At 35.8% G+C, this 13,086-nt stretch overlaps 1 protein-coding gene across 2 annotated transcripts in view; it reads left to right on the top strand.

Annotated features, from left to right (window-relative positions):
* Positions 1-13,086, top strand: part of LOC117996150 (guanylate cyclase 32E) — a 56,679-nt gene that overhangs the window by 18,441 nt on the left and 25,152 nt on the right. For both annotated transcript variants that reach the window (XM_034984153.2, XM_069509275.1), the window contains exons 4-9: positions 5,569-5,676; positions 6,580-6,702; positions 7,244-7,445; positions 7,937-8,014; positions 9,172-9,416; positions 11,528-11,673. In XM_034984153.2, coding sequence (XP_034840044.1) covers positions 5,569-5,676; positions 6,580-6,702; positions 7,244-7,445; positions 7,937-8,014; positions 9,172-9,416; positions 11,528-11,673 — 902 coding nt within the window. The remainder of the gene's footprint in view (positions 1-5,568; positions 5,677-6,579; positions 6,703-7,243; positions 7,446-7,936; positions 8,015-9,171; positions 9,417-11,527; positions 11,674-13,086) is intronic.

Raw genomic sequence — 13,086 nt, 5'->3', positions numbered from 1 at the left:
ACAAACGTTTGTAATACAAATTACCTACTTGACTATACTTGAAATAGACAATGGATGGGTACCTAGCTACTAAAATAGAAAATTAAACAAAACTCGAAATTAGTAATTTGACGGGGTAATTTTGGCTTTACCTAAAGGAAAAGCACGCAAATGCGCGCACTCAGCAGGGTCCCTGTGTAAAACCACGTGCACACTAGACTAGCTCAAAAGGGGTTGTTACGAAGAAATCCATACTAATATTATAAACGCGAAAGTGTCTTTCTGCTAGCCTTTCACGACCCATCCGTTCAACCGATTTCGACGAAATTTGGTACAGAGATAGCTACCATCCCGGGAAAGGACATAGACTTTTTATCCCGGAAAATCGAAGAGTTCCCACGGGATTTTTAAAAACCTACATCCACGCGGACGAAGTCGCGGGCCATTTAGTCACTTAGTTATAACGATAAGACCGCATTTGAGTACCTACCTACTATTTATTTGTTAGTTTACCTTTGTATGTACAAAATGTTTTATGTGGCAATAAAGAATGTAAATAGGTATCTAGGTATCTATCGATATCATGCATATTGTTGCAGGGTATCAACATACACAAAACTAAAACATTTCCAGTGTTCAGTTTTTTCCAGTATTTTCATTTTCACGAAAAAATCGGCCCGCGACAGGTCGAGACTCGAGATGGCAATCGGGGTATGAGGCGGGGGGATGCGGACGCCCCGCGCACTCGTACGTAAAATTCTACCTGTAAAATTAAAAATATTTATTGGCTCCATAGATTAATTATATTGGTTTCGCTACGATTGGCTCATTATTTTCAAGATTGTAATTAAATTAAATATGACAGTAGGTACCTACTTATCAAGTTTCAATTCAACGCTGTTCACGTTAATCACGGTATAGAAATAACAACAAGGTCGACACTTGAAAGTTGCTATCTCAATGAATCACGAAGGTTAAGAATTCTCTTATTATGAAAGTTTGGAATTATTACCGAATACGACGCCCACGGCGCCCGCCAATTCTCTATAATTTGCTTTTAATAATGTTAAGTTACATATATTTTATGCTTCGCTGTACCTATACATCTCTGTATCAGCCAGAATTTTTGCTTTCGTCTTCGTTCATGTGGTATTTAGTTACCGCAGCCCGTAAGAACCCTTTGTGTTCTAGGATAAAAAGACTCCGATGTCCACCTCCAACATATAACCTAACTAACTAAGTATATTATGTGGCAAATTATGACGACATTAGTACCTAAATGTTAAGATAGGTGTGGTTAAGTTTAAGACTGTGGCTAATTCCTTTGTACACAATATCTAAACTAAACTAAAATATCACGTCTAAATCTATTGCTATCCCTTTCATAATGTTGCTTGCGGAAAAGGAAAGCACTAGATTTAGACCTGTTAATTTAGTTTAGTTTAGAGATTGTGTACTAGAGAATCGGCCCCACTGAGCGGCTGAGCTGTAGATAAACAGCAAAAGGGCACACAAAAAGACATACTGGCATACACTAGTGTGTTTTGAAATAATATACACAAACACAACACATCCGTTTGCAAGTAAACCTCAATATGAGGACAAAAATTAAGGTATAAAAAAGGTGTTTAAATCAATTAAAATGAACGAATACTTAGTAGGTAAGGAATATTCTGAAGTAGTGGCTGACAAGTTGGACGAAGAAGTAGGTAAACATCTGGAGAGCTCATTCGCGTCATGACATACTCAAATGCACTCCAAAAATATATTTAACCGTGCGTTATTCTCGCAAATTGCAATGACCTAGTAATAGCGGACATCAAGGCAGAACTTGTATCTACTGTAGTTTTCGAAAAGTTATTAGTTTAATTCACTTTGCGTACCTTACAATCGGCACTCATCCTGTTTGCAACGGCATAGGGGAGAGTGTGGATGAAAGAGCCAGTTTTGAATAGTATAAAAAAAAACACACTTTTACTATATTATTTTCAAATGAAACTAGGTTTTCTTATAATCACTTTAATTGGCAATGTTATGAAATGAAAATAAAGAGGATAACAACGCTGATAATCTCTTATATAAATAGTTTAAAAAAAAATCGAAATCGGCTCTTTCATAGCAGCAGGTCAATGAAAGAGCTACCATGTGTTATGAAAGAGCCGATATCTACTTTTGAGGTACTAAACGGTTTTTTATCAATTAAAATTATATTAAATATTTAAAGTCAGATTAATACTAAGCTTACTTTGGTAATTCTATGAAAATCACAATTTTTAAACAGTCTCAGTAATAATTAAACATTGTCTTAATCAACAATTAAAACTTTTGAACTTTGTCTTAGTCAAAAATTAAATAATTAATAAAAATTTGTCTAAAAACATAAAATCGAGCCCTTTTTCGTATACTCTATAACTTAAAAAATAAAAACAATATAAAAACAATTTAAAATTTAAAAAAAAATTGGCAGAAGAAATTAATCACCCCTTTGTGGCCACACGATTCATTTGCCCACCCGTTACATACACACACACACACACACACACACACGAAGACAGACACACAGACACACACGTCAAACTTATAACACCCCTCTTTTTTCGTCGGGGGTTAATTAAAACTAAACGATGTTTAATTAAAAGAGCCGGCTCTTTCAAAGCATAGATAACTGGCTCTTTCAAAACACGACGCTTTTAAAAATATAACCACAAAAAAAAGGCACTTTACCAGAACGCTGATCTGATATTATTTATGCAAAACAAGGGCAAATATATAGACGCCAATACTGTGTATCAGTTTTGTCAACTTATGTAATACCCTTTTTGAAAAAAAAGATGAAAGAAACACAAAGAAACTTACTTTTTGGCTTCTGAATTTTCGTAACAGTCCTGTGAGACCATTTGTTGTCGTAGAACTGTCAAATGTTTGTAGGTGACAGCTATCCAGTGTTGCCATTTAAGGAGTAAAATTAAACTTTGATAGAATATCGATAAGTAATGGAAAATCACATCGGCTCTTTCAAAGCCTGGCTCTTTCATGCACACTCTCCCCTACAATAACACCGAATATGCCATAATTATCATACAATGCACCGATGCACCACGGCAATGTGATAGCGTTATTTTATAAACTGGTTTTGATTTTTACCTTACCAGTTAGGTACCTACAAAGGGTGTATTGAAAAACTGCCGAATGATGGTCGAGGTTGGTCAAATTGGTACCAAAATGTACTCGTATAGGAAAAATATCAAGAAACCCCATTGAATTATAATGTACTAACGTACCCTATAAAATATATACAAAGTAATAAGCACGCTTACTCATAGAAAAGAAGCTTTTATTTTACTTAGTAGGTACGTACTACATAGATAAAAAGTTCTTAGAGATAAATATATTGCTGTCATAGAAGCTTTTCTTTAACTAAGTAGGTACAAGTAATATAATGATTTATATAGTAATTAGATAAGGCTAGCTTTAAGTTTTATTGTATTAAAAAAAAAAAAAACATAACTAATAAAAAAAGTAATATAATAAATTCTTGGAGATAAATACATACCTAATGTATTATCTAACGACCCAAGAAAACACTACAATTTTTGTCAAATAATAACGACTAACACAGAGAATTATAACTTCCTACTTTCATGAGTTGAATCTTCTCAATTATTGGCAATTCTGGTAACAGTTAAACATAATGGCAAGGGTGAACCAAGGGTGCTCGAAGGGGCATAAAAAGCGAGCGCATCATTCTCTGTCAGCATCAGAGATTAGGTATAGTTATATTATGTATGTATAATTTGTATTGAAAAAGGTAGATATACATTTTACGAAACACAACTGAAAAATGCTATGGAAAAATTCGCCTGTCCTTAGCATCTACATTTACTTCTATTTTTCGATACGGCACTGTTTGGGAGTAGAGCAATGTTTATGATGTAATAAACTAAAATGTAGGACTCGTACATCTTGATGTTTGGATGTTTGTTACTCAATCACGCAAAAACTAAAAGACGGATTTGGCTGAAATTTGGAATGGAGATAGATTATACCCTGGATTAACACATAGGCATTTGATTATCCCGAAAAATTAAAGAGTTCCCGCGCGATTCTGAAAAACGTAAATCCACGCGGATGAAGTCGCGGACATCAGCTAGTATCGTTATAATTCTTAGAACTACATTCTATCTGTCTTCTAACTGATAATACGATAGGAATACCACGGATTAACTATAGATACCTGCAATTTTAGGGTACCGTACCTGAAAAGGAAAAAGGAAGGGAGGAAGGAATTGAATTTTCAAAAATCCTTTCTCAGCGGATGTCTATGTCATTATAGCTATCTACATGCCAAATTTCAACCCGATCCGTCCAGTAGTTTGAGCTGTGCGTTGATAGATCAGTCAGTCAGTCAGTCAGCTTTTCCTTTTTACTATATATCGATTATATTCCCTTCAATAAAAAATTTCAAAATGTAGGTATAGAGATAAGTATTTCCAATAAGTATAACTTAATTTATTATTACTTTGTAACATGAAACATAAAAATAAGTAGGTAGGTATATGCTACAGAAATCGTTCAGTTACAGTTTTATTACAGATATAGATTTGCAGGTCCATTGAAAATAATCCCTCCTACTTTAGAATACTTAACTAAATAGGTAAGAATCTGTAGTCGGGTTTTCTATTTTTGCTAAGAAAATATTTAGCAAAGAGTTTTCACTTGTAGCTACAACTAACTTGAAGTTCACAGAAAAGTTTAAAAGTTGAGTCAGGACTTGTTTATCGTATTTCTTGATAACTTCAGACTCGAGTCATCACAGCGGGTGCAAACAGCCAAGGGAAAAGCTAACCGGATATACAAAAAGTTATAATTAAAGTTACCGTTCTGCAGTATCATGCAAAAAGCGTTAAGCGATGATAAATGGTGAGGTTAAAATTGATAAATAAATAATTCAAAAGAATATTGTAGGGTAGTAGGTAAAAGCGGTGATAGCCTATAGTGGTTGAGACGTCGCGTCGGCCTGCTAGTCGGGAGGTCGGGGGTTCGATCCCGGGCCTCTAACTTTTCGGAGTTATGTGCGTTCAAAGCAAAAATTAAAACTTGCTTTAATAGTGAAGGAAAACATCGTGAGGAAACTTGCTGTCTGAGAGTATCCAGCTGTAATGTTTTCAAGATGTGTGAAGCCTGCCAATTCGCACTGGGCCAGCGTGGCGGACTTATCTAATTCTGAAAGGACGCTAAACTCAGTAATGAACCATCGCGGCGATGAGTTGATCATGATGATGCGAACAAGGATGGTGCGAAGTTCATCCAGAATAAAGCCTCAATAGCTAGCTCAAAAAAAATTCAAGCAATCAATCAGCCTGTTTGCGTCCAGCGCTGGACCTTCCCGAGAACGTGCTACCACACGGTCCTCCGCCCCACATCCCACTTCTTAAGGTTGTCAATCCACCTGGCTGGCAATCGTCCCACTTGTACTCCGCGCGTCCCACACTGCTCTCCTAGAATAAACTACTAGCTCTCCACTTCAGAACAAGTCCTATAAGTTCCTATATAATATTCCTGATAAATAAGATGATATGTTCACAACAGGTGGCCTCGTTATGGGCTGCCAACGTGTCTGCATTCATCGGGCCGCAGGAGACATGCGTCCACGAGGGCCGCATGGCTGCTGCCTTCAACCTGCCCATGATTAGCTACGTAAGTTGACATCCTTCTTATAGTCTATCATATTTTATCGACAGCTATTCACCGTTGAAGACATTACTTTTAAATAACGATAAATTTTGCTTCTTTCGACCGATCCTTCTGGTTCTGATTTCCACGCTCCACCTATGTAAGAGGGGGCGACACAGAGGTAGGTACATTGCTTAACTAATTTTCTTAAATAATATCACCACTATTTCTGCTAGGCTATAAATTATCGTGAAATAATACACAGTTCCTGTAGCTCACGCGGATGAATTCGCGGGCAAAAGTATTAACTTTTAAGTATAATATATTTTGTTTTTTAAATTGAGACACAGGTACAAGTTAGCCCTTGACTGCAATCTTACTTGGTGGTAAGTGATGATGCAGTCTAAGGTGGAAGCGGGCTAACCTGGAAGGGGTATGGCAGTTTTTATGAAACCGATACCGAACGCTATGCTACTGAAACGCTAAATCACTTGGCGTGGCGGCACGGCTTAGCCGGTAGGGTGGTAACTAGCCAAAGCCTCCAGACAAGACCAGACCAGAGGAAATCTATACTAATATTATAAAGAGGTAATGTCGTTAAGTTTGTTTGTAGGGGATAATCTCTGTAACTACTGAACCGATTTAGAAAATTCTTTCACCAATAAAAAGCTACATTATTCCTGAGTGACATAGACATATTATATACACGCGGGCGAAGCCGCAGGGATCAGCTAGTAAATTATAAAATTCCAACTTCCCCTGCCGGGAATCGAACCGGAACCGGAACCTCCCACTGATAAGACCACAGCGCCCACCACTGCGCCAGGGAGGTGCTAATGTCAATTATATACCTACTTAATAGATTATTCCCTTAATTAAAAGCCGGCAGTAGTAGTTGTCTCTGCAATGAATGCCATTTTGTTCCAGTACTGCAGAGACGTGGCGAGTTCGAACAAGCGTGTATACGCAACGTTCGCCCGCACGCGCCCTTCCGACATCGACATCTCCCGCTCCGTGGTCGCCGTACTCACGCATTTCAATTTCATGCATGTAAACATTTCGTATTGTGGCCCCCCGACTTTTGAGTTAATTTTAGATCACATTAGTTTACCATATTTAACGTGGAAAATATCTAAGTAGACATAAAATCATTACTTTAAAAAGAGCCATGGTTTATTATTTCTAAGCTCAGTATCTATTTCAGTTTTGAATTTGATTGTCACGAATAATAAAAATGCCCGTGAATACCTTAATTCTCACGCACTCACTGAAAATAGTTTTGAATTTGGAATTTCCTTTACAAAAAAATTTGACACTCAAGTTTGTTGAATGATGCGCGAATACTGTGCACACGAATCATTTTGGCTATGTAGAGCGTTGTCTCTGTCACTCAAACTTATATGACGTTTTGTCGGTCTCAACGACAGAGAGAGTGCTCTACAAATCTGCTATCTCCTTCTAAAGGTCGATGTACATTACTTTCGGCCGCGTACTGTACTTACTAAATATATTTTGTTTAGGAGAAAAATAGTAATGTAATGTAATGTATTGTAGACCTATAGGTATAAAAAAAATCTTTTTATTGCAACAGATTGCCGTCGTCTACCTCAAAGCACCAAACCATGATTTTTCAAGACTGGCTTTCGCTATAATAACCGCTGCTAATGAGAAGAAAATATCCATCCGCACGGTACAAGTGTACAGACAACCATACTATTACGGCGATATACCGGACAACTATACGCGAAACCCTTTCATGGATATTGTCAGAGAAACGTACAAAGACACTAGGAGTAAGTCAACTACATTTAACATTCAGCGTGCTGTACCTAACCGTTGTAGAGGGTAATCCCAATTCCCACACTGTGAAATCGAGCTGCGAAAAAAATGCACGCGAACCTCTTCATACAATTTCCATATCACAGAGTTCTGCGGACAAGAAATTTCACAGTGCGGGCTTATTACAATTTGTAATTAAGTGCTAACCCGATTTCAAAAACCACGGCGACCATGCATTACGACAAGCCCATTCGCGGTGCGAGCCATGTGCCGAGCCGGGTGCTAGCACCCTTTTCGGGGCAATAATCGACAATCATTCAGCCTACGGGCTACGCTAAATGTAGGATGGATGAGCCGCTCGCTAACCACGAACACACTGCATTATTTTATCAACACTTGCAACAGTTATCTACAGCTGCTGTTATAGCTCGCATAAGTAGTCAGCTTCAGAGAACTATTAAGTACTTAACTACAAAAACTAAAAAATATATATATTCTCTTTCAGTTTATGTCTCAGTCGGTTACTATCACGATCATATCGGACTGATGCAAGCTTTAGATGCAATGAAGCTCCTGGAATCAGGTAAAATATTTACGATCCAATTTATAATGTACCTAGGTAAGTAAGTATATTTAAATAATAAATAATTAAGAAAAAATAAGTAACTTCTGAAATCTGAATAAGAAACTAATTTCTACTTATTTGAATGAATATACCTACACGTTATCTCAAAATTTGAAATCAATTACAACTCATTTTGTAATTCTGAAATCAAGTTTGTAACTAAGTATACAAATAACAAGTTACTTTATTAGTTTTGAAAATACGTAAAGTGTACGTAAATAGACGGGTATTAATAAAACCATTCGCCGGAAAATAATTGCGTGGGCGTGATTGATTGATTAACCATACCTACCTACTACGGATCCGACATGTATATTCAGTAATCACACATGGTAAATTGATCGGTATTCCTATATATTGTTTTGTATTACCAGAGTAAAACCAGCTATCTACATAAAACATGTTTTGTAGATAAATTGCCAGTGTAATTTTTTTGTTCATTTTATTTTAGTTTAATTTAGCTTCAAATTTTCGTATAAGTATTTATTATATGTGTTTCAAATCTTCCGATGGATCTTTCGATTGCTTCTGATGAACCGATTTTTACACGTTTTCGTTCCCATGACAAAACAACTCCTCAATCCTGATGCTGCAGAGCTCTGGCTACGCATACTGCCCAAGTAAATCAAGAAGATCTAACGATTGTGAATTGATATTGTCGGTAAATTAACAAAACAACTTAAAAGTTTTAAAGTTATTGGCTTGTTTTATAAGTTTATGGGTATTATTTATTACGGCCATAATAAAATTATAGAAATGTTCTTTGAAAGTAGGTATACCTATATAAAATCAAATGAATTAGAGAAAAGAAAGCATAGATCCATTATCGTTGAAATATGAATGGCATCCTTTTAGCCGTATCAATTTCTTTAATTGAAAAGTATGGGCGTATAAATTCGACCATCTGATAATATAATATTTGTCTACAATATTCCCTTTATTGTTCCTACAATATATGCTTATAACGTTGTAAAGTTTTGATGTCAACATGGAATTTATTATGAGCAACTTGTTATATGAATATTATACCGCGCTATTTAGGGGATTGTATTACTAATGAAGGAAGGAGCTCTATAAATTATTAAATGGAATCCTAAAGAACATTTTCGTTACAGGAGAATACGCTGCAATAGGCGTTGATGTAGACAAATATGAGCCCGACGAAGCCATTCGGTACCTTGCGGGACCTTTACGCAAAGAACCGGGCCCGAAAGTTCCGAAAGCATTCCGTTCTTACCTGGCAGTAGCTCCGTCCCCTGCGCCTTCCTACCCTGTGTTTGCCAGAGAAGTTAACAGAAGACTTCAGATGCCACCGTTTAATTTTACAAATCCGTTGCTTGCATTAGGCGGAGGTAAAGTGGTAAGTACGAAATCCAGATACAATTTCGAGACAGTATGTAATACCTAGTATATTAAATTATGTATATTCTAGGTAGGTACCTACATGTTTGTTTTTTATTTTACTTTAAATCCGCGTACGCCGTAACTTTATTTAACTAACGTCCTTATTTATCGTTCTAACCCAGATTTAACAGTTCACAAATTTTTATGTGGAACGATTACCATCTGGCTTCTGACATCATAATACGTAACGAATTGGAATCTCTATATTGATGACAAATTGCGGATTGTTTCAAAATACGTTTTAGTTCAGACAGAGTTCAGAGCAAAGAATAAAATATAATATTTGTCCGGAAAAGAAACGTTTGTCAGGTTGTGAAAGTATTTTCTTCGCCTTTATGTGTGATGTAACAAAATTAATTAATTTTCCTGCTCTAGGTACACGTTTCGAATATTAATAAGCGGATACATAATAGGTATAAATTGGTCAAGCACTTAATCAGTACAATTCTTTTCCTTCCCTAATAGAAGGAAATGCGAGGGCTATAAAGTGCTTAGATATGATATTTTAAGATTTTTAATATTTACTAAAACGTGTCATAAAATTTATTAACCAGGTACCTTAATAGGTAATTTTACAAGATCTTCTTAGTAGGGAATTTTACAAAATCATACGTAGGTATTACTTGCTGCTGAAATAATTTTCAACAACACGTATCGTAGAATCTTGAAAATTTAAAGAATATCCTATCTAGGTGGCTGATGGGTACTAGGTAGTCTACTTACTAGGTACTACTTCGTACTTACCCAAGTCACGGCCAAGTGATCTTGAACAAAAAGTTTGATAGGAGGAAGGAATAAATAACATTTTCCTTTATACGGTGCAGTTTTTTCATTTTCTATCAACTTTTATGTTCTTATCAGCGCGTTAACCGGAAAACAGATAACATTGACTGCTGTCCCAGATACCTAAATTTAACGGTTATTAGGGTTTTTTGCAAATTCTTTTTTAGAACTGGGTTTATTGCGATCCGAGCCGAGTGGAGAGCTAAGAATTGTAATAAATGATTTTCTAAAAGAACTAAGTAAGTAAAAGAATTGAACTAATTACCAAAAGGAGTTTGAAAAATTAAAAAAAACTCAAAAGCTAAAAAGTTTTTCGGTTTTTAACCGACTTCAAAAAAAGGAGGAGGTTCTCAATTCGTCGGAATCATTTTTTTTTTTTTTTCTTTTTTATGTATGTTCCCCGATTACTCAAAGACACCTGGACCGATTTTGAAAATTCTTTTTTTGTTTGAAAGGGTATACTTCAAAGTTGGTCCCATTTAAATTTGGTGAAGATCTGATGAACATCTTCGAAGATAGATACTGGAACTCCTCAACGGATAAGAGTAAATTGCTCGCGATCAGTGTAATAGCTTAGTAAACAGTAGATTTTTAACCAGTCATTCCATGGGGCCACTAAAAATTGTGAAATAAAATTTTTTTACAAAAAAAATAAAAACCGACTTCGATACACAAACACTAAAAATTGAAAAATAATTTAATTTATTACCGAATATATTATGTATACAAGAGTTAATATAGTTCCATAATAATATTTTTTGGGGTCGGTGCCAATGAGGTCCCATTGTGGAGTCTCATAAAAATATGAAGTCTAGACGATTCGCGCAGCTAAAGCTAATTGGCACCGGTACCAAAAAGTATTATTATGGAACTATATTAACTCTTGTATACATTATATATTCGGTAATAAATTAAATTATTTTTAAATTTTTAGTGTTTGTGTATCGAAGTCGGTTTTTATTTTTTTTGTAATTTTTTTTATTAAAAATCAGAATTTGTTTTCATACACATACATATGAAAGATTTTGTTTCCAATTTCAGACCTTGTTATGTTCATAATAGATCCATAGAAAAAAATTATTTACCGAAGAAGCTTCCCACTAAAAATTAATATTTACAAAAAATAAACCAAAAATCCAAGAGACATAATGCCCAATACATTGGCGCTATTGCTTCACTGAATGGCTAGGCTTAGCAGTTCAGTGAAATTCTCTCTTTATCTTTTATCTTTTAAAATGTTGCATTACTTTGCGTTTAAATATTATATGCTAAACCTATGTTCAGATCCCAGTGGAAGCGGCATGGCTTCACGATGCTGTTTGGGTGTATGCCAGAGCCTTGGCCGATGCTCTGCGTACAGGAGAGAACGCTCGTGACGGCCGCGCCATTGCTGTGCGTACGCGCAACACAACGTATCGCAGTGTCATGGGGTGAGTACTATTAACCTATGTTGAGAAAATTATACCTACTATTTAATAGACCCTACTTGCCGATTCGCCTCAGCTTCGTTATCTATTGGTGAAAATAGATTAACCATAATATATAACATTAGGGTTCCCTTCCTTACCTAAAAAAGAAAAAGGAACCCTTATAGAATCACTTTGTTGTCTGTCTGCCTGTCCGTCTGTCCGACATTCATGTCTGTCAAGAAAACCTTGTAAGTACTTCTCGTTGACCGAGAATCATGAAATTTGGTAGGTAGGTAGGTGTTATAGCACAAGTAAAGGAATAAATCTGAAAATCGTGAATTTGTGGTTACCTCACAAAAAAAATGTGTTCATGAACAAATAATAATTAGTGTTTTCAATTTCCAAGTAAGATAACTATACCTACCGAGTAGGGTTTCATATGAAAGAGCTTTATCTCTACATTCTAAAACAGATTTTTATTTATTTTTATGCATAATAATTATTCTTGATTTATCATGCAAAATGTCTAAAAAATAAAAATGTAGTACGGACCCCTCGGTGCGCGAGTCTGGCTCGCACTTGGCCGGTCTTATTATTCAAGTTAAGTATTAACCGTTGGCACAACAAATCACTAGATAGGTATCATAGAAAATAGAACTGAAGGTATCATTACTCATCAGCATTGTTCATGAGGTGTTTTCTTACGTAATAGTAACAAGTAATTTAATATTCTAAGCGTACCTACAACTTGACAGAACTAGAAATCAACCAAACCACTAAAACAGTTTTATTAGGTACGTACTTTGCTAAGTAGTCTCGTAAAAAGTCGTACCTAACTAAAAATTCAAAACATGTTTCATTTAATAGTACGCAGTTCCAGCTCTTTTGAATCGCCTTAGCCATAACTGTTAGATATACCATCATCGGTTCTTAACAATCTACCCTGCAACAAGTCTTTTCTAGAATCGTACTTCTCTTAGTATGATGATGATGATGTTGATGGAGTCATTTTATTCCCTCATGGAACTTAGAGCTGCAGCAGTTGTTCTCCATGTCTAGATGCTGCCTGTCTTTTAGAGTCTTTTTGTATGCATGCTGTGTTTGTCTATAATAAGCTTGTCATTTTGTGAACGTATTTTGAATAGTTAAAATTGTTTTTGTACGTAAACCCAATAAAGAATTAAAGAAATAGAGTCTGCTTCAATGGATCTCCTCTGAGTGTTGGTTGGTCAGCCAGTACAGTAAAGACCGCATGTGATTGGTTGATACTCGCTCACTATTGCCTACAATGCATTGTTGCAACAAGAATACCATAAATAAATTCAGCTAATCACAACTATTGCGATTGTAATAATGATTGATACTAGTTTTCCGGAATCGACCAGCAGATCTTCTTCGATCTCCAGGCTGTCATTGCAACGCCACTTGAGCGTT

This window comes from Maniola hyperantus, chromosome 3 (assembly GCF_902806685.2).
Source record: "Maniola hyperantus chromosome 3, iAphHyp1.2, whole genome shotgun sequence".
NCBI classification, from domain to species: Eukaryota; Metazoa; Arthropoda; class Insecta; order Lepidoptera; family Nymphalidae; genus Maniola; species Maniola hyperantus.
Note: the sequence above shows the minus strand (reverse complement) of the source record. Positions and strands in the feature narration are given on the sequence as shown.